General features: G+C 40.8%; 1 protein-coding gene across 3 annotated transcripts in view; it reads left to right on the top strand.

Annotated features, from left to right (window-relative positions):
* Window positions 1-21,383, top strand: part of ctnnd2a (catenin (cadherin-associated protein), delta 2a) — a 338,809-nt gene that overhangs the window by 45,028 nt on the left and 272,398 nt on the right. For all 3 annotated transcript variants that reach the window (XM_074693201.1, XM_074693199.1, XM_074693200.1), the window contains one exon: window positions 3,364-3,494. In XM_074693201.1, coding sequence (XP_074549302.1) covers window positions 3,366-3,494 — 129 coding nt within the window. In that variant the 5' untranslated portion in view covers window positions 3,364-3,365. The remainder of the gene's footprint in view (window positions 1-3,363; window positions 3,495-21,383) is intronic.

Raw genomic sequence — 21,383 nt, 5'->3', positions numbered from 1 at the left:
GTGCTTATTGATTGACATCTGACATGGTCAATTGAGATTGACGTCTCCAGCATTCAACACAGCTGTTGGGTAGAAGCCACTTGGAATGGATTATTTTATCTCTTATTTTCTTCACGACACCTCCTGATATGTAAATTTCCCATTTTAAAAGATGAAGCATTTGGCACAAATGGTGAGACCTGTCAAAAAAGATATAACTAATAATGGCTGCATTTCATTGAGACGAGCCAGTGTAGAGGCTCTGGTATTGTGCTTGCTAGCACACTGGCAGTGCTCACTGGCAGATGAAAAATGAATGAAACTATCATTAATGTTATTAGTCACACATGTGAATTTACTGCCATCAGAAAAGATTTGCTGTGCGAGTGTAAAAATGTGTATCTGCTGAAGAAATAACTGGATGGTGAACTGAGCGAAATGAAATCTCTGCTCTTGATTTGTATATAGCCGTAAATCCACAGATTTAATAAGTGATGGAGCACGTTTTCCTTGCTTCACTCTTTTGTGGCAGTTCAGGGTGAGCGGAGTTCATTGTTGGAACTGTTTACTGTGGAAAACAACCACAGGATTCCTCAAAGAACTGCCCACTGACTTACAGATTTGGCTCCCCCACTCAAGAGAAACGCAGCAGTCAGCCAGCTGGTGTAATATGGTCTTTGCTGGGGTTCTGGTGGCTCAAGAGCCAAACTCTAGTGACTCATCTCCACTCAGGAGGGGACATGCCAGACATAGTAGTTGGTGTTTGTCAGTGAGAGTGAAAATAACCATCTGTGGGCCATCTCGCAAGCATCTTTTATTTACCGACACCACCCTGTCCTGCCTGCTGTCTGTCTGGTTGCTAACTGTTAAACTGATGGACTGAGTAGATGTTTGATTTGCAGACTTTCTGGATCTTCACCGACTTTACAAGCTGACTTAGTTCACTTACACTCAGTGTCTGTGTGATCAGCTCTTACTGTTATTTAACAAAGCTTCATTTGGAATTGAATTCCTGCTTTGAACTGTAACACATTCAAAACGTATGATTTAACACAGACTGGAGAAGATCTGAAGTGCAGTAGTGTGTACGTGGACAAAATGTGTGGCTCACACTGAGGCCGGCAGATTTTGATCTCCATATCAAATGTTTAAGGTAAAGGGTTTGGACTAGAGGCAGTTTGTAAAGTAAGAGACTCCGTGATCAAATCCCACTCTCAATCAGTTCATTATTTAGTCTTTCTCTGAAGTCGGGGCTGGTGTATTGACAAAATCCTGTCCCTATGGTCCTTTTTTTCTAAACTCACAGACCAATTTCCTGATTTCCCTGGCTTTTTATCTCTCCCTCCCTCTGTGTGCTACTCGACAGGATGGAGACAAAAAGGTTTTTTAATGATGTTCAAAAACAATTCCACTCAATGTGCAGAAGAGATGGAAGATTCTGAGTGGTATTACGCTTTGATATTACACCATTTGAGATGGCTCAATTTAGAAGTTTGTAAGGATGTAACCATTGTCACACTGAGTGTATCCAGACCTGATTGGTTGCCATGGTGATTGTATCATAAGCGATCTGACGAAGATCAGGGGAAACGCTTTACATTTTTGGTTCATTTTTCCAAGTAAATAATTACAAGAGAGTCTGATCTCATTGAAATTAATGGCCAGTTAGAGACAAGCATCCCTATCAGGTTTCCTGCATAAAGCACGGCAATTAAAATTGTTATAAGAGGGGCGTCACATTTTAACGAGTCTACAAGGACCTCCATTTGTGAAATGACAGACTTGTAGTAACACAGGTGAGGTGTGTGTGTGTGTGTGTGTGTGTGTGTGTGTGTGTGTGTGTGTGTGTGTGTTTTTTTGTCACAAGCTAATTACTGTTTGTGTTTCTTGGCGGTGTTCATTCACATTCAATAAGCAGTATCCACAGCACAGAGAAGCAGTATTGTTGGAGTCAGGGATTGGCTGACAAACATTAAAGAGTGGATTTCTTGTCATTGTCACGATATGATCCAACATTTGTTTCTTAACCTTTTCATTGGTCACATATAATTATAAATCCAAAATTATTGCAATGATTCCAATCAATGTTTTTCAACCTGTACTTATCACTTTATCTGATCATTTAGACACACTTTCAACTATACTCAGTTTGACACTAATAAAGATGTTTCATCAAATGTTCATTTTTCATGCAAGGTTCACGTATCTCAGTTAGTTTGATTCAAGTTTTACTCAACATAGAAAAAATGATGAAGGTTTTGAGATATTTTTGTGAGAATTGTGCACGAGTTTTAAATTCTGACCTTAAAACTTCCTTTCAGAGAAAATACAGACTGCTTTAGTTTAAGGAGACCAACTCATTTTTATCCACTTATAAACGCCCTATTAGCTCTGGTTGTGAAACACAATATATTATGACATCGAAGATTTTTACCCAAGCTTATATTATTGATCCTCCATGTGACAGAAAACTATTCAGTAATCTCAGGACCTATTATGGTCTTGATTGTCAAATTGAAAGCATGATGACACCAAGCAATCAATGATTTTTCAATCTTAGGCTGAAAATACAAGAATTAAGTTGTAGCTATCTTTAAAAACTTGTCAGTTGTTTTTTTAACTATATTGTATTAACAGAAAATTTGTATGCCTTGTGCCTCTTTTCTTATTACCTTCGCCAAGGAGGTTAGGGTTTTTGGGAGAGTTTCTCTGTCTGTTTGTTTGTCTGTGAACAACATAACTCAAAAAGTAACAAACGGATCTTGATGAAATTTACAGGAAATGTTCAAAATGGGATAAGGAAGAATTGATTAAATTTTGGAGGTGATCCAGATCCAGGATTTTTGAAAAGTATTCTTTATCATTGTGAGGTAGGGCCATTTTCACCATATGTGTATATAACTCCACAATAAATGGTCGGATTGCTTTGCAAAAGAATACTTGACAAGGTCATGATAATTTCTAACAGATGTAAAGGCACAATCCAGATCCTGGCAATATTCTGCTACTAGGTAATTACTAAGATCAGGAATATGAAATATGTACTGGCCCATCATAGTTTTCAACTCTGTCAGGTAACAAATTATTCTACAAACCTGCAACCAACACCAAACTGCAGCAGACAGTCTGCTGAAAAGGAGTATAACATTAAAGATGGACTAAAGTGTTTTGTGACGATCACAATATGCTTGGTGGAGGTCTGCGCTCTCTGAGAGCTTTTCTGGTTACATATTGGAAATTTTCTAATTAACTTCAATGAACTACAGAAGTGAGTGATACCCTTTCATTTAAATGACTACTTAGATGTTTTTAAGTGAAGTTGTGCACTTTTTCAACCTGTAGACAGCCTCTTCATGTCCCTCTTTATACCTGTGTTTCTTTCAGAAATGCCGGTGCCGGATCAACCTGCAGAGCAGGAGAAGGGGGCCATGGTGCCCCCTGTGATGCCAGCCTCCAACGGAGACAGATCTGAGACAGAGACAACCTCCTCTATCCTGGCCTCTGTCAAAGAGCAGGTAGGAACTCCTTCTTTCCATTTGTTATTAAAGTCCATATGTCAACACATCTACTAAATCATGTTTCACTTTGACAAGTGAGACATGTTATGCACTTTTTCTTGAATATACCTTGACCAGGTTGCTATGAGTCAGGTCATGACGCTGTCACTGTTCTTCAGGAAAAAGGCTTCATGCCACTTTAAAGTATTTAAAGACACCAAAGATTGATTTGTGCCAAGGGAATGTGAGAGTTTAATGGATGGAAATGATGGAGATTACAGGGCGTGAGCTGTAGCCAAGTAGACATAAGTGAAAAAGTCATTAAAATGGAGGCAATTACTCGACGGGGAGTATTGGAAGGTGGCTGCAGCACTCAGAGATAGGATAGGCGGGGTTAGGGTGCTGCCTGGTGTCAGTTTAGCAGAAGAATGGGGAAATAAGGAAGAAAAGGGCATGGTGAGGGGAGGGGATGATGTAAATCAGGATGGATCGATTGAAATGTGAGACACAATAATAGAGATGTTTGTGAGAAGTAATAAAAAACGTGTTCTCTATTTGAAGCCACAGAGAGAAAATGTTGGATGTGGGAGTGGAAGCACAAAAGGGACAGCAGTTAGAGGAAAGTTGCTTTGAGGTTTTGATAACAATAGCTCTGTGTGTCCAAATGGGTGTAAAATGAAAAAAAAAAAACACATTGAACAGCTGGTGTGTGCTGAGTTAGCTTGCACAATTAAATCAGTGGACTTTTCTGTGTGTTCATTTAATCTTTCATTGAAGTATGAAACAAACAACCTCACACACCATCATGTGGTCGATCACCAAGAGGAAAATCTGATTCTTGAGCCTCCTTACAAAAACTCTAGTTCTGACTAATTACAACTGATTATTTGGATAGTGGTGCACTATTTCATTTACATTTAGCATGTGCAAAACACCATGGATCAATCTTTTTTTCTTTTAATATACAAAATGTTCTCTTTTCCTCCACTAAGGGATGGACAAATGTTGTTGGCATTTCCAGCCTTTCCTCCCATAAAGATGGCATTAATCTGTGTGTTTGGTCCACCAGAGAACCCCTCAGTGCTCTCACATTACTAAACCACTGAAGTATGAAGAGTTAGATTCATGCCTTGCACCAGAGTTGAACTCGAAGTCCTCGCCTCCTGCTGGGAGAGCAAATGCACCAAAGTTACCCAGAAGGGAATACATCACATACATGGTGCTATTGTTGAAGTCTTATTTTCTTCTGCAGCTCTATTAACTCCTCCCTGGAGAAAAGTGTTTTGAAACTCTAAATTAGTTTCTTGTTCAGCTATCAGAAGGCAACAGGAATGCTTTTGCACTCAGGTTTCAAACAACAAGAGATTGAGGTTACAAGAATGCTGCTATATATTGACGTGACGGAGTAGGGGAGTGGAAGGAAAAGTGGATGGTGTAATTTTTTTTAAACAGTCATAGCAACCTTGGTGCTCAATAAAAGTAAATCATATAAACCTACACTGCCTGGCCCAAAAAAATTGCCACAAAAAAAAAAATTACACACTCAAATATTTTGTTCAAGCACCTTTAGCTTTGATTACATCACGCTTTCGCTGTGGCATTGTTGTAATAAGCTTCTGCAATGTCACAAGATTTGTTTCCATCCAGTGTTGCATTAATTTGTCGACAAGATCTTGCATTGATGATGGTAGAGTCTGACTGCTGTCAGTCAGCAGTCAGTGAGGCTAACCGAAAAAAAGGCTTCAATTCTGGAACAATGGAAGAAGGTCATGTGGTCTGATGAGTCCAGATTGACCTTGTTCCAGAGTGATGGGTCATCAGGGTAAGAAGAGAGGCAGATGAAGTGATCACCCATCATGCCTAGTGCCTACTGTCCAAGCCTGTGGGGGCAGTGCTCTGATCTGGGGTTGGTACAGTTGGTCAGGTCTAGGTTCAGCAACAGTCTGTGCTCAAAGAATGAGGTCAGCTGACTACCTAAATATACTGAATGACCAGGTTATTCCATTGATAGACTTTTTCTTCCCTGATGACACAGCCATATTCCAACAAGACGATGCCAGGATTCATCGGACTCAGATTGTGAAAGAGTGGTTCAGGGAGCATGAGACATCATTTTCACACATGGATTGGGCCCCCACAGAGTCCAGACCTTAACCCCATTGAGAATCTTTGAGATGTGCTGGAGAAGGCTTTACGCAGAGGTCAGACTACATCATCAGTGCAAGATCTTGGTGAAAAGTTGCAGCGCTGGATGGAAATAAATCTTGTGACATTGCAGAAGCTTATCGAAACAATGCCACAACGAATATGTGCTTTAATCAAAGCTAAAGCTGGTCCAACAAAATATGAGAGTGTGTGACCTTTTCTTTTTGGTGGTGACTTTTTGTTTTGGACAGGCAGTGTAACTGAATTATTCATGATTATGAGATGCAACTTTTCTATCATCATCTGAACGCAGCACTAAAGAAGTAGGGGAGTCCTTAAGACGGCAGCCTTGGCTTGATTCTAACTTGTGGCCCCTTTCAAATATCCCTTCTCTCTCGTCCTGTGTTTCCTGCTCTATTAGTTGTCAAAAACCCTCGCTGTAAAAGTCACAGTGTGTGAGTCTGAAGTGCATGCCTTGCATACAGAAGCTCTGATCCTTTCCTGGTTTGACCCACAAACTTGCCCATTTGTTGCTCTTCCCCCACTTCTACTCCTCTTGTTAAAAAATACAAATGACAGTCCACTTCCTCCCTGACTTCCTCTTACTCCTCCTCTCTCCTTCCCTCTGCCTATTCAGACATGAGCATGCAGCTGGAAGCCAATGTTGTACCAAAGAGAACAAACCCTAATCTGTTGCTTCAGAGCTGCTCATGTTGATGTCTGGCAGTGACGAAACAAATAAGATGACTGTTGACATAAACTCGAGTAGATAATTTGACCTCTGGGTGCTTTGTTGGGGCAGATTACTGAGCACAAGCTTTCAAACAAAAACAGATTCTTGAAATGGATAGTTTACTAACCAGAGGGGCAGTCAACATGTTTTTCCACAGATATCGACACCCACAGTTTGATGGTAAATCATTTTGTGTTTGTTCTCTTCACCTGTTTTGCCTTTGTATGTATAAGCCTCTAAATGTTTTTTTGCAGGCCTTTTTTGAACTACAACAGCAAATGTGACCAGAAGTGAAAAGGCAGTTGTAGATTACCAAAACAGTTGTGTTCACAGCTGCACAATCACAGCAGTGACTTTTTTGGTCCACAGGGGGCACCATTATCAACACAAGCCAATCATTTTTTCACAGATGCTTTAGCCGATTTTGAAAACTTCCCCTAAGATCGTTTTTCCATACACATCCTTCACACACACCCTGTGATCCTTCTTGTTTGCAGTCCCACAAATCTGCTTGCAGATAAGGTGGTTTGTAGGTACAATGTATAATTTGGAGCCTGATCGTACATCAGCACTCTAAGAGCAACATTTACCCTTTTTTTCTGACCACATACTGTCTCTCTGTGCGCTCTAAATGCATGGACCTGCTGATGTGTACAGTATATGCATAATGTAAATGTGTGATAATAAGGTTAACGCTAAATATAGCCCTCGCGCCCTCTATGCGTCACACTGACATTCTTTGCCCAGGTGTGAATGCCTGCGCGCGTGTGTGTTTGTGTGTGCGTGTCTGCATCTGCTTCTAAATGTACTGCTCCAGTAACCGAGCGGGCCCACTCCCATTACGGCACATTATCATGCAAAACACACACACACCTCCATCTACTGTCAGGTCTCGAGGAGGATACACACATGTGGGTCACACACATGAATTTGATTCCATTCAGCAGACACCAGCTGTCTGTTTTTGAGGGAGTTTGTGTGTGTGAAGCAGAAAGTAACGTCGTTATGGTCACGCAGTTGAAATGATTCAATCCAGGGTTAGCTCTGCTGTTTGCTGAAGGATTTATAAAATGAGGAGAATGTGGAGAAGGAATGCAAGGGATGCTGAGCGATGACGAAGTGAATGGAGATGATGGTGTGTGACACCACCCAAAGGTTTATGACAAGATTTCTGAGCGCTCTAAATTCAGCTTTCTATTGATGGCCTAACTGGTTAGTGAAGTAAGTGGGGTTATTTTAACCACTTTATTTTATTTCATTTTATGGGAGGGATAATTGGCTGGAAAAACCCACCAGTTACTTTAAAACTGACATTCTCTAAGTGAAACATTCAAATCAGAAGTCAGACCTGACATACTGTGTCTCATGTTATCAACTGTACAATAATAAAATATTAAAAGCAGAATAGATAAAGCATAGTAAGACTTAAATCATAAATCAATCATAAATCATAACTGGTCCATACACTTGCACGACAAGGTGTCTATTGAAGACAATTTATATTGGTAGTCTATATTAAAGTCCCTATGAGGACTTGTGATCCTGAAAAAGTGTCACTTCTATATATATATCTGCCTGATTATCTAATCATGATGATCTAATTAAATTATCAGCACCAAATGAATGTATTTCTAAAGGCTATTTATCAGTTTCCCTGTTCAGGTCATCCAGGGACAGACTGATTTACAGTATGTAGATGTCTCTTGAACAACACCACGCCGGCCAGTAAAGTTTCACAGTGAGAGAGGACATCTTCTTTCTCTGCTGAAAATGATGTTTTGGATTAATTTTGAAGTGATAATGGACACTGGGGTGGGACTATCAAACAGAAAAAGGAGAGAAGATCAGAAAAAATGCTAAACAGAAAGTAAAGGGCTAAGGACTAAAACATGAGCCAAAGACTAAAACATGAGCCATAGGACAAAACACAAGCTAAAGGATAAAACACGGGTCAAGCTGTTTGTGGTAATGTTTATTCCAGCCCACAGTCAGCAGTTATTCTGCAGTGGTCTGTTCAAACTTGAGAGTCTATCAATAAAATGAAGAGTGAGGTTATGTTAGCTCTGCTTGGTGAGGTTTGAGCTGGTAGATGAGCACTGGTAGGACATAACCAGGATTTACTAATGTCCTGTGTTACAGACATGCTACAGTCATGTCACAGAGCAGCAAGCTATAGGTAGTGCTGAATGTAGCTGCCTACTGAGGACAAGGTGACACTGGTAAACCCTACTGTGCTTAGGCATGCTTCAAACCTAAAGTCCAGATCATTTGGCCAGTGTGACTGTAAGTGGCTATATGGCTGAAAAAATTTCAGGCGGCTGTGATAGTTCTCTCAGCGATCTGGGAAAGTTCCCAAAAACATTTTAACAACCAAAAGATCTATTTTTCAATCACAGACAAAAAGAAAGATTAATTTTCAATAAAGATATTGGAGATACTGCCCATCAAATCGATATTGACTCATCTGAAGGATTAATGAAATTTGTCCTCAAAGGGAGATGACTTTAATAAAAGTCTTTCATCTTCATGAACCCATTTCTTTTTGTTTCTCTCTTTTTTCCCCTTACATACAGCAGTAACAGGTCATCAATTTCCATTTTCTGAGCTGCCGTCACAGCTGGAGCGCCCAGTGTGTGCTTTGCACCACTGTTTACAGAGCGTTATTGTTCATCAGAGCTGGCGTGCACATCCCTCGTGTTATCATTTTTGTTGTGGTTATTGTTCTTGGTGTGTGGATTGTAATATTAGCCACTTTATCACTCTCGGGGAGTTTCTGTCCTAAAACTCACTGGTTTAGAAAAATGAGTTAGTTTTCACTGAGCTAAGCTTAGCTCGCAGGCCTGCTGAAATTCATCCCCATCTGTATATTGTTTGTCGATTATTTATCTTGTAGAAAATCACCCAGGGCTCCTCATGGCTGCTCGCTCCGTTGGCCTCAGGTCACCAGATGTGACTTTTTTGCCCTCAAGTAATCACATTTAAAATTAAAGTTAGTATTATTAATCTCACTGAAGCTTCAGACCTTAAGTTGAAAAATGCAATATCCATATTTTAAAATGTATTTCTGTAAAACCCTGAGTTGCCCTTGCATTTAAAATGAAGTTTGTTGAGTAGGGGGGTGGTGTTTCTCAGAGGGAAAAAAAAGAAGATTTAAAGTCCCTTCCAGCATGAAACTTCTATGGTGTTCAGAAAAGTCCACAGCATGCAGTCACTGAGCAGCTGAGGAGGAAGTGTTATTTGTAACGCACAACATATTGCCCTGAGTCATGCCACCCAACTTCTCTGGACACATGTTGTCTCGAGTTGAAGAGTGTGTCAATCGAGCCAGATCCTTACAAAGTTCATTTCACTCAACTTTAAACTACTGTTTTCTTTAAAAGGAGAATACTTGAGTCTTGTGTGGAGCTGTGAATCTATAAAAAATATTTGGTTCAACGGTGTGTACCTCAGCCGGAGAGCCCCATGAGGAGACGTGCTTCATGCAAAATCTCCACTCGTTCTCAGATCAACGTCATCTTGCTAGTTTCTGGATAGATTTTTCATATTTAAGGGCTTCTCTACTGCTTCTGTTGGTGCAATATGAGTTTCTGAAGAAGCGTTGCACCATGTTGCATCACTTCTCCACTTGCCTCTGGAGAGCTCTGCAGAGACCAATTTAACTAGTGCTGATTTGCAATCTATCACTTTCCTGCAAATTTTCATTTAGCTGAAGCTGAAGTCCTGCTCTTTTCCTTCAGTACACACTGACAATTTGATCTTGTTTCTTGCTAAATTGTAATCAGCATGTTATTTCATGTTTTGTTTTGCCCCAGACTGATACTGTGATTTAATGATTCCACCAATAATGACTTCAATGAAAGCTGTTCAAAACACCCAGAAGGCAGTTCATCTCTCCTTCCAAAACAACACTGTCATTTAAAAGAGACGGTGCTTTTTATTTTCCATGTCCATGTGTTCTATTAGTTCCAGATTAATGAGATTTGGTGTTATTGACAGGTAAATAATCTTCTCAGAAAAAGCTAAAAAAACACATACTCATACTCACGAAATAAAGAGCTGCAGTGTACAAATAACTGAACAGTGGTTCAGTGCAGGATACATGCAGGTATGCTGTGTGCACTTGATTTGAAACCAGCATATAATAAACCTTTCTGATGTGCTTTGATTTAAATTTCTGTATTTCCACCCTGCAAAAGAAAATGATGCAGGCTAATAGAGCAGTATTTTCAAGTTGCTAAAATCACTCAGAATGATATATAAAAAAGAAATGACCAGTGATGCTCTATAGTTAGGTCTTTGTGCTACTGGATTAGCACCACCATTCATTCCTATGTTGGGGGGCTGTGTACTAAATTGCTGCATCAGGATTCTTCAAACCTTTACACATTTAGAGATCACACACTTGATGATAACAAAAGACAGATCGCACAAGATCTCTCCTCTGATCTTAAAGTGTGTGGTGTGCACTCTGGAGGACACCACACATTTACCGGTTCTTCAGCAGAGTATCAGCTTCTTTACGCTCAGAATTCCAAATCTTGCATAGTAAAACGTGACTTCAGTGTAAATAATGGCAGGCGAACGGGAAAAGACAAAGGATGAAAGACAAAAAGAGAAAAACTATTATGGAAAAAGTTGTGGAGACGGCAGGGAATGTGGGCTGTATGAATAACTGTAGCTGCGTTTCCACCAAGCAGACTGGTTTGGTTCGTCTCGGTATGGCGCGCATTTTGTGGCGTTTCCACTGACTTATCCCAGGACAGATCCCCAAAAACAGAGACGAGCCGGCCTACTTTTGTGGGACCCTTCCGTATGGGTGTCAGACCGAACCGATCCGCTCTCGGAAGGTGGAGCAACACACTGCAGATCATTGATTGGTCAAAAGAATCGTCACTTTCCGTGCGACAGCGGCTGCATTTCACCTGGCGGCACAGTCTTCTCTGAAACAAAGCTTAATTACACTTTTTATCAAAGAGCTACATGCCAATCACAGAGAGGACGAAATGCTGCATGTCTTCCATCTGTGCTTTTTGTTTACTGTGTCGCGTTTTTCTTTGTTGGATTTATTAGCTGGGTAAACTGTGTCACGCTACGGCGCCACACTATTGTTTACCAGCTACGGCATCCAGCTTAGATGTCGCCCACCACGAGAGGGCACAGTTTTGCTGTGGAAACGCAAATGGGATCAGGCTAACTGTACCAAACCGAGCCAAACCGTTCTGAACCGACCCGGACTGCTTGGTGGAAATGTGGCTAATGTGAGTTGGTGGTGATTAAAGTCATCACAAGCATTACGGATAGATTTCTCACTTCCTCTTTGGTCAGTCAGCTGAGTCAGCTATTGTCTTGACTGGCTTTGCTGTGGTACACGTGATATTACATGCTGCGTGTGTTTGGCTGCTCTCGGAGCACCCCACACACTCCAGGATTTCTAGTCGCAAATATCAAACATGTTCATTATCTACGATCTCTGAATCGGAGGCCTTCCAAGCGGCTCCGACCAGACAAATCCCTCTTAGCACACCCCCACACAACAGGAAAATCACACACAATGTCATTTGCAAACATCAGACAATTGTGAGGGGAAGATCAAGACAAAAATCAGCCCAAATGTCCTGTAGTGTGTACCTGCCCTTACTCAACAAGGATCTGACCGCAGGGTTATGAAGACCTGCATAGAATAATGTTGATTTTGTAACTATACATCCTGGCTGCTGCACATCACATCTGGAGGAAGTTTAAACCAAACCCAAAGAAAGCTTAGCCATTTACACAAATAATAACACCAAAAATTCTGGTTTTACAGAAGTCAGAAATGTCAGAGCATGTGACATCACTGGCACAGTAGGAGATCTGTCTGGAAAGAGAGAGTCTGAAAGGAAAGCGAAGGGTTCATCATGAGGCAAACAGAGAAAATGGCTGAAACCCCAAGGCTGGAGCATAATAGACAGCCTGACTTGGGAATGAAAGGAAGTGGGACAGCATTAATGCTACTGGGATGATGTGGAGGTGAGGAGAGAAGGTCAAGCCCTGAGATATTGTGGGAACACAGGGGTTACTACAGGACAGATGGAAACAGGAAGGTCAGTGCACAGCAGAGCAAATAAAGAAGGGGGACAGGGTGACATTGAGGGAGTTTGTACAACCACAGTTTGGCTATAGAGGGATGTTTACTTTGTGCATTTTATACATCACACTTTTATGTGAAGCTAATAACTGCTTGAATGAAATTATTTAGTAAAGATGGTGACAAGACGAGCATTATTTCACTTTTCCATATGAAGGTTAAAAGTTTTGCATAAGAGCAATGCTGAGTCAGCATTTCCATTATAGTGAAGCTCTCAATGGGCTTCAAAACTGCTGCAGGAATCAATAAGTGGCATCACCAAGACTATGTTTAGGCTTTATGCAGGCTGCAATGCAAACACACAGAGCTTAGAGCTGGACAAGTTGGAATAATACTGATGTGACAACAATTTTCGCTCTCTGTGATATCAGTAATTACAGAACCAGGTAAACACGGCGTCCTTTTGTGTACATCACTTGAAAGTTAGTCTCTAGGTTTATTTATGCTGGGTTCAGCCCTCTGACAGCAGGAGCAGAGACAACAGTGACTCACACAACACTTCATTGTGTGAGCAGCAGGTGTAGGCACTGAAAGGAAACACTCGATGAGATACTCGTCTGAGTAGTGGTTCAGTGTTAACTAGCACTGGGGCGAGGTGCTGTTAGTTTTGGGGCGACAACATCTGCCTTAAATTTAATATCCTGGTTTACATGCTTACATTTTAAAGTTATGTTGACTTAACATGCTCTTTGTTTGCATTTTTCTTAAGTTACCAAGTCTCACAGCTTTACAGCTATTTCAAGTAACAACAAGAAAAGTTTCCTTCTTTCTCTTCTTTTGTTGTTTAATTTAGCATCCCCCAGATGTGTTGCAGCCACAGAGGAAGATAAGGACTGCAATAAACAATGTCAAAGTTGTTTTTTTTAAATATGGTTTGTAGATATGGGAATATTTAGTGATATGGCTCACCTGTGCTGTAGGTGAAGCAACAAACAAGTGAATAAGAATGTGCAGAAAATGCAAGAACAATGCCAAGGATAGGATAACAATTTAAGAATTTGAAAAACAAAAACAAAAAACAAGACTACAATGAATCAGAAATTAAAAGATAAAAAACAGTTTCTTCGTAATTTTTTCTAGAAATAAGTTAATGTTCCCCAAAATATTTTCAATGAATAAATATAACCAGTGTCATTTAAAGGATACCATTGTTTCCATCACTGTCATCATTACTGTCATCTTTGTTTTGTTCCTCGTCTTCTACATTCACTAACATAGTTCTTCTTTCTGCATATTCATGACACTGTTTTACTTCTGCTTTGAATGTGTCTTTGTGCCTGTCAGCTGCAAGTATCCATAAACCACTCGTGTTATCACGAGTTCACAACTGACGAAGGCTTTCAGTTTGTGTATTAGAAAGGAATGAGGTCTTTCACCGAGTAGAGAGGGTAATGTATTCTATCCTCCAGACTGCTGACATATTCTCCAGACCCCCTTCTCTTTGCTGGAGCTTGAGTGCACTTCATTGGCCTTTGGAGTGAGCTGCAAACTTTCCTCCAGCTAATATGCGCTCACTAAGCCTGACTACTGTTCTGGTTATTAAGTGTGCACACTTTGAAAACGAGGCTCGGCAACACTGATAGAAGTTGCTTTGAAAGGATTTTGTGCAGGTGTTTGTGTGCAGCTTACAAGTTGCTCCGGAGTTAACCTTTGTTGGAGTGTGTGTGTGTGTGTGTGTGTGTGTGTGTGTGTGTGTGTGTGTCCTGATAGACTTCTGCCTCACAGTCCATCTCTGCCACTCCTATCCCGTCCCCTTTATTGATACCCTGTCTATTGCTGGAGTTGACATCTGTTTTGCCTCGGTGTGAATTAAACCTGTCTCAAGATCAGACTGATGGGAATAAATAATCCTCCTACACACGAAAGACAATTAAATACAGCAGCTGATGAAAAATCCTGCTACTGGCTAACCTGCTAACACATTATATGTTGCAAAATGATGTAATTTTCCTGTTGACAGTGATTATAAAATTATCTTAAGTGTTTTTAAAAAACAGTTCTTATCTAGAACCTGGAATCTATGGCATAGAGAACCATGTAAGGCTTCAAATCATGCAAAAGAAATTGGAAGAAGTAAGGTTTCCTGCTGCTATAACAGCATAATGTGTGCTCTTTATGCAGTGGCAGCGGTTAACTCAGGAGTGACGCCGTCATGCTACCTTACAGTTAGAACTTTGACAGCATCCATGGAGCTGATGTGCCTGTTCAAAGCTTTTTGTGCTTTGAACCTACCTGCCAGTGGTTTCCAGGCTGAAAAAATAGGTCCTCTGCTTCTTTCACTCTGCGGGTGTCCTCACTGTCCTTCAACATTTGTCTCTTTCTCTGTGCCAGTGTGGAAATATATCGTTTAGCCAACGGGCTCTCTGGACTCAGTGTGGGTAAACCGTGTGTGAAACTGGATTAATTGCAGATATGAAAAAAAAGTAAGCTCCTCTGCCCATGCAGTATGACTGTATTTAGGCCTTCTGTGTGCCTCTTGTGTGTGTTTGTGTAAGAGTAATCTAAATATCTGTAATCCAAGAAATGGTTGTCTCTTACCATGGGAAAAAACTGTGAAGCTCTGCCAGTGAGCTCACTCAGCATGAGAGTCACAGACGCACACATACAGACACAGATACTGGATGATGTGGAGCCAGTGTTTCCCACACATGCACAGTACCTGGGCAGGCTGCCCGAGTATATTTATGTCTGTCCAACTGTACTAACTGAGGACTTAAGCTTTTTCCTCTTTACATCCACATCTGATTGCCTCCTCGGATCAAGAAACTAGTGGACAGTATTAGGGTTATGTCAAAATGCTGATACAGCAAAGTATCTCACTGTTTTCATTGCTGTCCCTTTATACCATCATAACATAGACCGTGATGCATTAGCATTCTGCTGGCATTCAGAGAAAGAGTAGCTGATAAAAACAAAGCAGTAATAGAAAGATGTGATGTCTACATTTGAACCTCTCTCTCAGTGGTCATACTCAAAAAAAACAAAAACAATAATTACCAAAAAATTGTTTGTTCGTAACTGTTATTCATACTACTTTGTGAGTCTCTGCTCTAAGGATGGGCAAGTACTGACATTTTTTTCTAATGTCAGCAGACAAAGACACCTTAGATTTTTGTCTGATGCAGGCCTGTGGGCTCTAAAACACAAAAATGTCCCAAACAACATGCTGAGTACCGGCTGAAATACACCAGATGCATTTCCAGTCTGGCTCTGCTCCATCTGTGCACCAGATCAGATATGTTGCTATTCAATTCATTGTGTTAACTTACACTGGATCCGCTGGTCACGGCCAAAACACAACCATCCTATCGCCAGATGCTGGGGCTGTTGCGTGTCCGTTTACTGGAGGGAAGAGCTGGACAGGAGGTAGTGCACGGAAGCTACCTAAAAACAGCCAGTGACTTTCAAAATAAGAAAAACCTTATCAAAACCAGATCGTTTTTACCTTGACTACTACAAACAGTTGTAGTGAGCAGAGAGACCAGGGGTCAACAGGTTTGAGGCTTTACAGCCCAACATGAATTAAGAGAGGCTTATTAATGAAGTAGGAAGCACAGGAACTTCTCTGAATCTGAGGATTTAGGCAAAAGCTAGGCTGTGCAAAAACAGACATCACATAATTACACACAACTTAGTTTTCAGTGGTAACAGAGATGGAGTATTTCAAAGTGAGTCTCTACCTTGTACTGGTCAAACCACCTGTCTTTTTTCAAGAGTAGTCACTCTGATATTGAAACGATTATTAATAGTGTTGGTATTAGTGTTATATGTTTAAGACTAAATCTGAGGTGTTTCGATAACCTTTTGTTGTAATACACTATAAACACAAGCTTCTTTCAAAGCTCCACTTTTCGTCAGTTATACAGTCATGCTAAATATTGTTATACTCATCCTGTGGTTTATCTTGACACAAAGTTCTACCCTGCCCCAGTGGAGACATCCTGTTGTTTTCTATCTGTCCTCTTCTGATCAGAGTAAGATAAATGCTCTGGTGTGATCAGAGAAAGAATCCCCTGCTTTGCATCTTTTGCTTGAGGTGGAACGTCCTGCTTAATACAGACCTATGCATACAGTTTTTGTGCTGCTGGCTGCAGCTGATGTTATTCTATTCTGGCTCATTTTGATATGCAGCACTATGAATAAATTTTGTCCAAGCGCAGCTAACCAATTGTTTTAACGCACTGGTGAAAGAAACATTTTAAAACGTCATTGGGTCATTTAGATGTCTGCATAAAAAGCAAAGGTGGAAAGAGTACTAAAATTTTGTACTCAAGTACAAGTATATATTGCTTAAAACGTACTCTGTTATACGTAAAAGTATTGGTGTTCAAACGATACTTAAGTAAAACAAAGTACTCTACTCAGAGTATTGATTACTTTTTAATGAGTTATGTTTTATTGCATTGTCAGTAGCAGGCGTTTAAACTGATTTGACAGGGCACTGCTGTCAGAGTGCTGTCATAGTATTGCTCAATCTCTGATGGATGTTTCCTCTGCAGAGATAAGCAAACTATCACATTTGATGTTGAAACATTACTTCATCACATCACTGAGATTAGCACCGAAAGAAAACAGATTTTTAAAATTTATTCAACCAGGGGAGCAACTTGAGCTAACTTTTGATTGTTTAGAATAGTATGATTGATCGGTATATTTAGTTAAACTTTTCAGATATATTGCTTTATTAAATCACAAGTAAAAACACATTTTTGATCATTCAAAATCTATTTTTGTAATCTGTATGTCTGTTAAATAACGTATTGGTTTTACATACACACAAGCAGAATTTGGCTAGAGAAAGATGTTGCCAGTGTTGCTAAAAAAACTGCTACAGCCACATTTTGTGACCATGTCGCCGTTTTCACGGTGCTCCAATGGCCAGTGTTTGAGATTTTGACAGCAAGGTACAAGGAGAATACAGCAAAAATGTCCTAAACTATTGAAGACATGAATGTCCAAAGATAGATTGACTAAATGATAGATTAATATTGAGAGTGAGACTTTGATTTCCACATGTAACTTATTTCGACAAGCAGGCTTAATAACAGCTCATTCAGCATCTCAGAAAATGACGGAAAGCACTCAGGCTAATGGATGCATTGCCTCTGGAGGCTGTCTGCTTTTCTTCCTCTGTGCACGAAAAATTCCTCCAGGTATGGCCGCGGGCACTTGTCAAGTATCAACTCAATGGAATGTCATTGGCGCGGTCACAATCGAACAGCCATATTGGCTGCAGTATGTAGGTGGAAGGTTTAAATATTGATTCCAATGGTGGGCGTACTCAATGGCAACTTGTGATTTTAAAAGTAGTGAAGTAGATTACATTGTGTAAATTGTAATTTAAGAAAAAAACTTGAAGAAAAAATACTCATGAAAGTGCAACTACCAAAAAAATCTACTTAATTACAGTAACCTGAGTATGTTTAATTTGTTACTTCGACCACTGATAAAAGTATGAATGTTGAAGAAAGTCTATAGAGCAGACACATGCAGGCAGAAAGAAGCCACAGGAATATAAAACTGGTCTTCCTGCAGTAAATCTAACAGCTGTCATCTTGTGTAAGCTGTCCTGTTTTCCGGTGAAACCTTTAAAACACCTGATTCACAAATGCCAGGTGCAGCTCATAATGTAAGGGTCCTTTTCTGAATGATGACTTGTGACTTTTGGATGAAGCTTAAGGGTAGCAAGGTGACTTGAAACGATTTTCCTGCCAGCTCGAGTGGGTGGCATGTCACAATTGCACTATCCTCTTGCCATTCACTCAGTGAGGGAGCATCTGTGTGTGACTGGGGTAAAAAACAGTGGTGTTCAGCTGCCTCGCCCTGGCTGTGGCTCGGGAAGAATTATTAGTTGGCTCCAAGGCTGCTGTGCTCTTTGGCACTGTCTCTGTCTGTGTTTTTGTGCATGTGTGTGTATGTGTGTGTGCATGAGCTGTGGATTGTGTCTGCCAGTGGTGCTGCAATGTTCCATTTAGTCAACATCACCCAGCCAGCACCCTCACTGTACTGTCACCATCATCATAACTGGCAGCTGGCAGGCTACATGCTACTGCAGCTGCCCTGCTTTGGGCCAAAGAGAGCAGGAGAGAAAAGGAGAGAAGCATGATGAGATGAAAAGTGGAAAAAAAAAAACTGCAAAGCAAGAGTGTGAGTTTGAGAGGAGAGGGTAGGACTGTGTGGGTTGGGAGACAGAGAGAAAAGGACGCTGGGCAAAGGTAAACAATTCAAATAAGGAAGAAGAAAACGAGAAAGACGGAGCATGGAGGGGGAAAGAGGAGAGAGCTGATTTTCAGTGGCAGTCATCCAACACCCAGCTCTCCAAGACAACTACCAAACCAGACTTGCCAATTACCATTTGAAGGTCAATCAGTGAAAGTGGAATCACAGCACAATGCTGTTTGTACACTCTCTGAGGCGGGGATAAATGATCCAACACAAACACTCTGAGGCCGCTGGGAAGCTCACCAAAAACACAAAGCATTTAACAGGGAGAAACAACTGCAAAGTTTAAACTTTTTCCATCAAATTGTGAAAAATGGGAGTACTTAGAACTCAATATGTAAGGGGTAATGCACACTCAGCGGGGGGTTATTGGAATTAGAGTCCTGTGCTATTATCACTACTGTTTGTGGTTTAGGTTGGCTGGAATCAGCAACTTAGAGATGCGCTTACCAGCTTTTCTGCTGTTGCTGAGATTACGGGACCAAATCTTGCTCATTTTTCCCAATCAAAGATGATTTGTTTGCTCTCAGATCTCTGCCTGCTAATTGTCATTATTTCATTTCACTCAAAAACAGCCTGAGATGACATCTAAGCATTCATCAATGTTTTGCTTGTTTATCAGGGAAGAATGCAAATAGTGACGAGCATTTCCTAACAGCGCCAACATGCAGAGGCGACGTATGACTCCTCTTCACAGATTGATCTGTAGTTCCTGGACGACTTTTGCTGTTGGCAAATAATCACACTTGTTATGGAGTTTTGGTCTCTTAGAATCAAGTGCTGAAAACAACCAGATAACATTGCTCTTTCATTAGCAGTGTAAGCTGTTGTTTTAGGATGTGGCCTTTCCATCTGTAAAGACCAGCTGCTGTTATGATAGCGGTTCAGTTTTTTAACATATTTTTGTAGCTTCAACACCCCAAGTCAATAAATGCACTTAGTATTGATCTGTTTATTTGATGTACGTATAAAAAAGTAGTATGTCAGACCAAATAAAGAGTTGTTTCCTCAATCTAAAAGTGCTTTGCTTTGAATAAATGCCAGGTACAGTGACACCAGGCGTGTCCTTTTAGTTTCTTTCAAATGTATTATGGATGAATAGAAAGATCAGGGATATTATGAAGCATAGGGAAATCTATGTATAATTGTGAAACACCAAGCCCTCTCAGATGTTGTTAATGATTTTCTGATTTGTGATCAATTCAGTGAGGGAACCACAGGCCCTGAAGTCAAAGAAGTTTCCTATAACTGGTGTTTTGCTGTTCGAGCTCTGCCTGTTTTATAAATGGTGCCCACAGTGTGTCTATAACGAACCCCAAACTACTGAAAACTGGCTCAAAAGTCTGCTGCCTGCCAAGGTGTTCCCCATTATGCCCTTCCCAGCCCACGCTCAATATTAATGTGTTCATTTGTCATGTGTCCACCATCTCCTCCCGGAGTTATACCTGGTCATTTCTGAACGATACAGAATCCTGTAGAACCAGGAAGAACAATGAGATTGTTAGGCAGGAGGTTTAATGAGGCATGAAATCAATATGTACAATCCTGTCTCACCCGGGGCATGCTGGGTAATGGAGTGTCATGAGCGGTTTGGATCTGTTTTAATCACAGGGACCTTGCATTATCCACTCATAAACAGGCCGGGTACTGCCAAAATACTACAACCCCTAGAGATGTATGGTCAGGCTTGTGTTTTTGTGATCACTTTTTTTTAGTAATAACAGTGAAATGTGCGACAATATGGCCGTACCTTCATAAAACAAAATAGTGAGAGCTGTGTTTTCACATCCCTGCATTATTTAAGCACACGTTGGACTTTGAAATCCCTGTTATGAGTGTGTGATCATGGCTCATCTGTATCACAATGACCCCTTTCTGTCCTCTTCCTCCCCCTCACTTATTCCTTCTCCCTCACCAAAGCTCTGTTTCATTAGCCTTTAAAGCTGTGACAGAGCCCGTCACTGATCCTGCATGTGAAGTAAGAGCTCCTCCTGCTAATCACTTAGCCTGCACCTTCCTCCATCCCCACCACAAAGTCTGGCTACCATCTGAATGCTAATACTACCTGATCCTGGAATCTGGCTCAGGCTGTCATTTGCCTGCATGCTGATGAACTTGTCTGCGATACGTTGAATGCTAATATAGCAGTAGCCACAGGGCTTATTTGTAAGCAGTATGGTAATAATCAATTGAATTAGATCACCAACAGGTAGCGCTGTAACTTTAATGCTAATGGCAACATTTTGCAGATGGCCTTGATGCCTTCAGCTTTAATGAACTTTTGAGAAGCTGTCAGCATGAAGCAGTAAGAAGCCTTTCCTGAGATGCCCGTTAAAAGTGAGCCTCAGCTAATTTTATAAACAGTGTAGGACTGACTTAAACTAGTTTCACTCTATCAGTATTCATGGATTCTGTGTTGTTAATCTTCCGTCTATGATCTGAGATGCTCAGCATGTCTTCAGCAGTATAACTATGTACTTTGGTAATGTTGGAGTGAGTTAGCACCCTGGGGCTAAAAGAGAGGCTTGGAAAACTGCAGGGTGATGTGTGAGAAGAGCATTGATTAATTGAAGATGTCTGTCAAGGCCCTTTGTTTACAGCCTAAGTTAAGCGTTTGGGTCAGTCAGCAGGGGAGATATTCCTGCTGGATAGAAGTGGAGAAACATTGTTGCAAAGTCCT

This window comes from Halichoeres trimaculatus, unplaced genomic scaffold, assembly GCF_033239565.1.
Source record: "Halichoeres trimaculatus isolate MK-OKI-2021-1 unplaced genomic scaffold, fHalTri1.1 fHalTri1_scaffold_18, whole genome shotgun sequence".
NCBI lineage: Eukaryota > Metazoa > Chordata > Actinopteri > Labriformes > Labridae > Halichoeres > Halichoeres trimaculatus.
The sequence above is the reverse complement of the archived record's forward strand: the minus strand, read 5'-3'. Positions and strand labels throughout refer to the sequence as shown.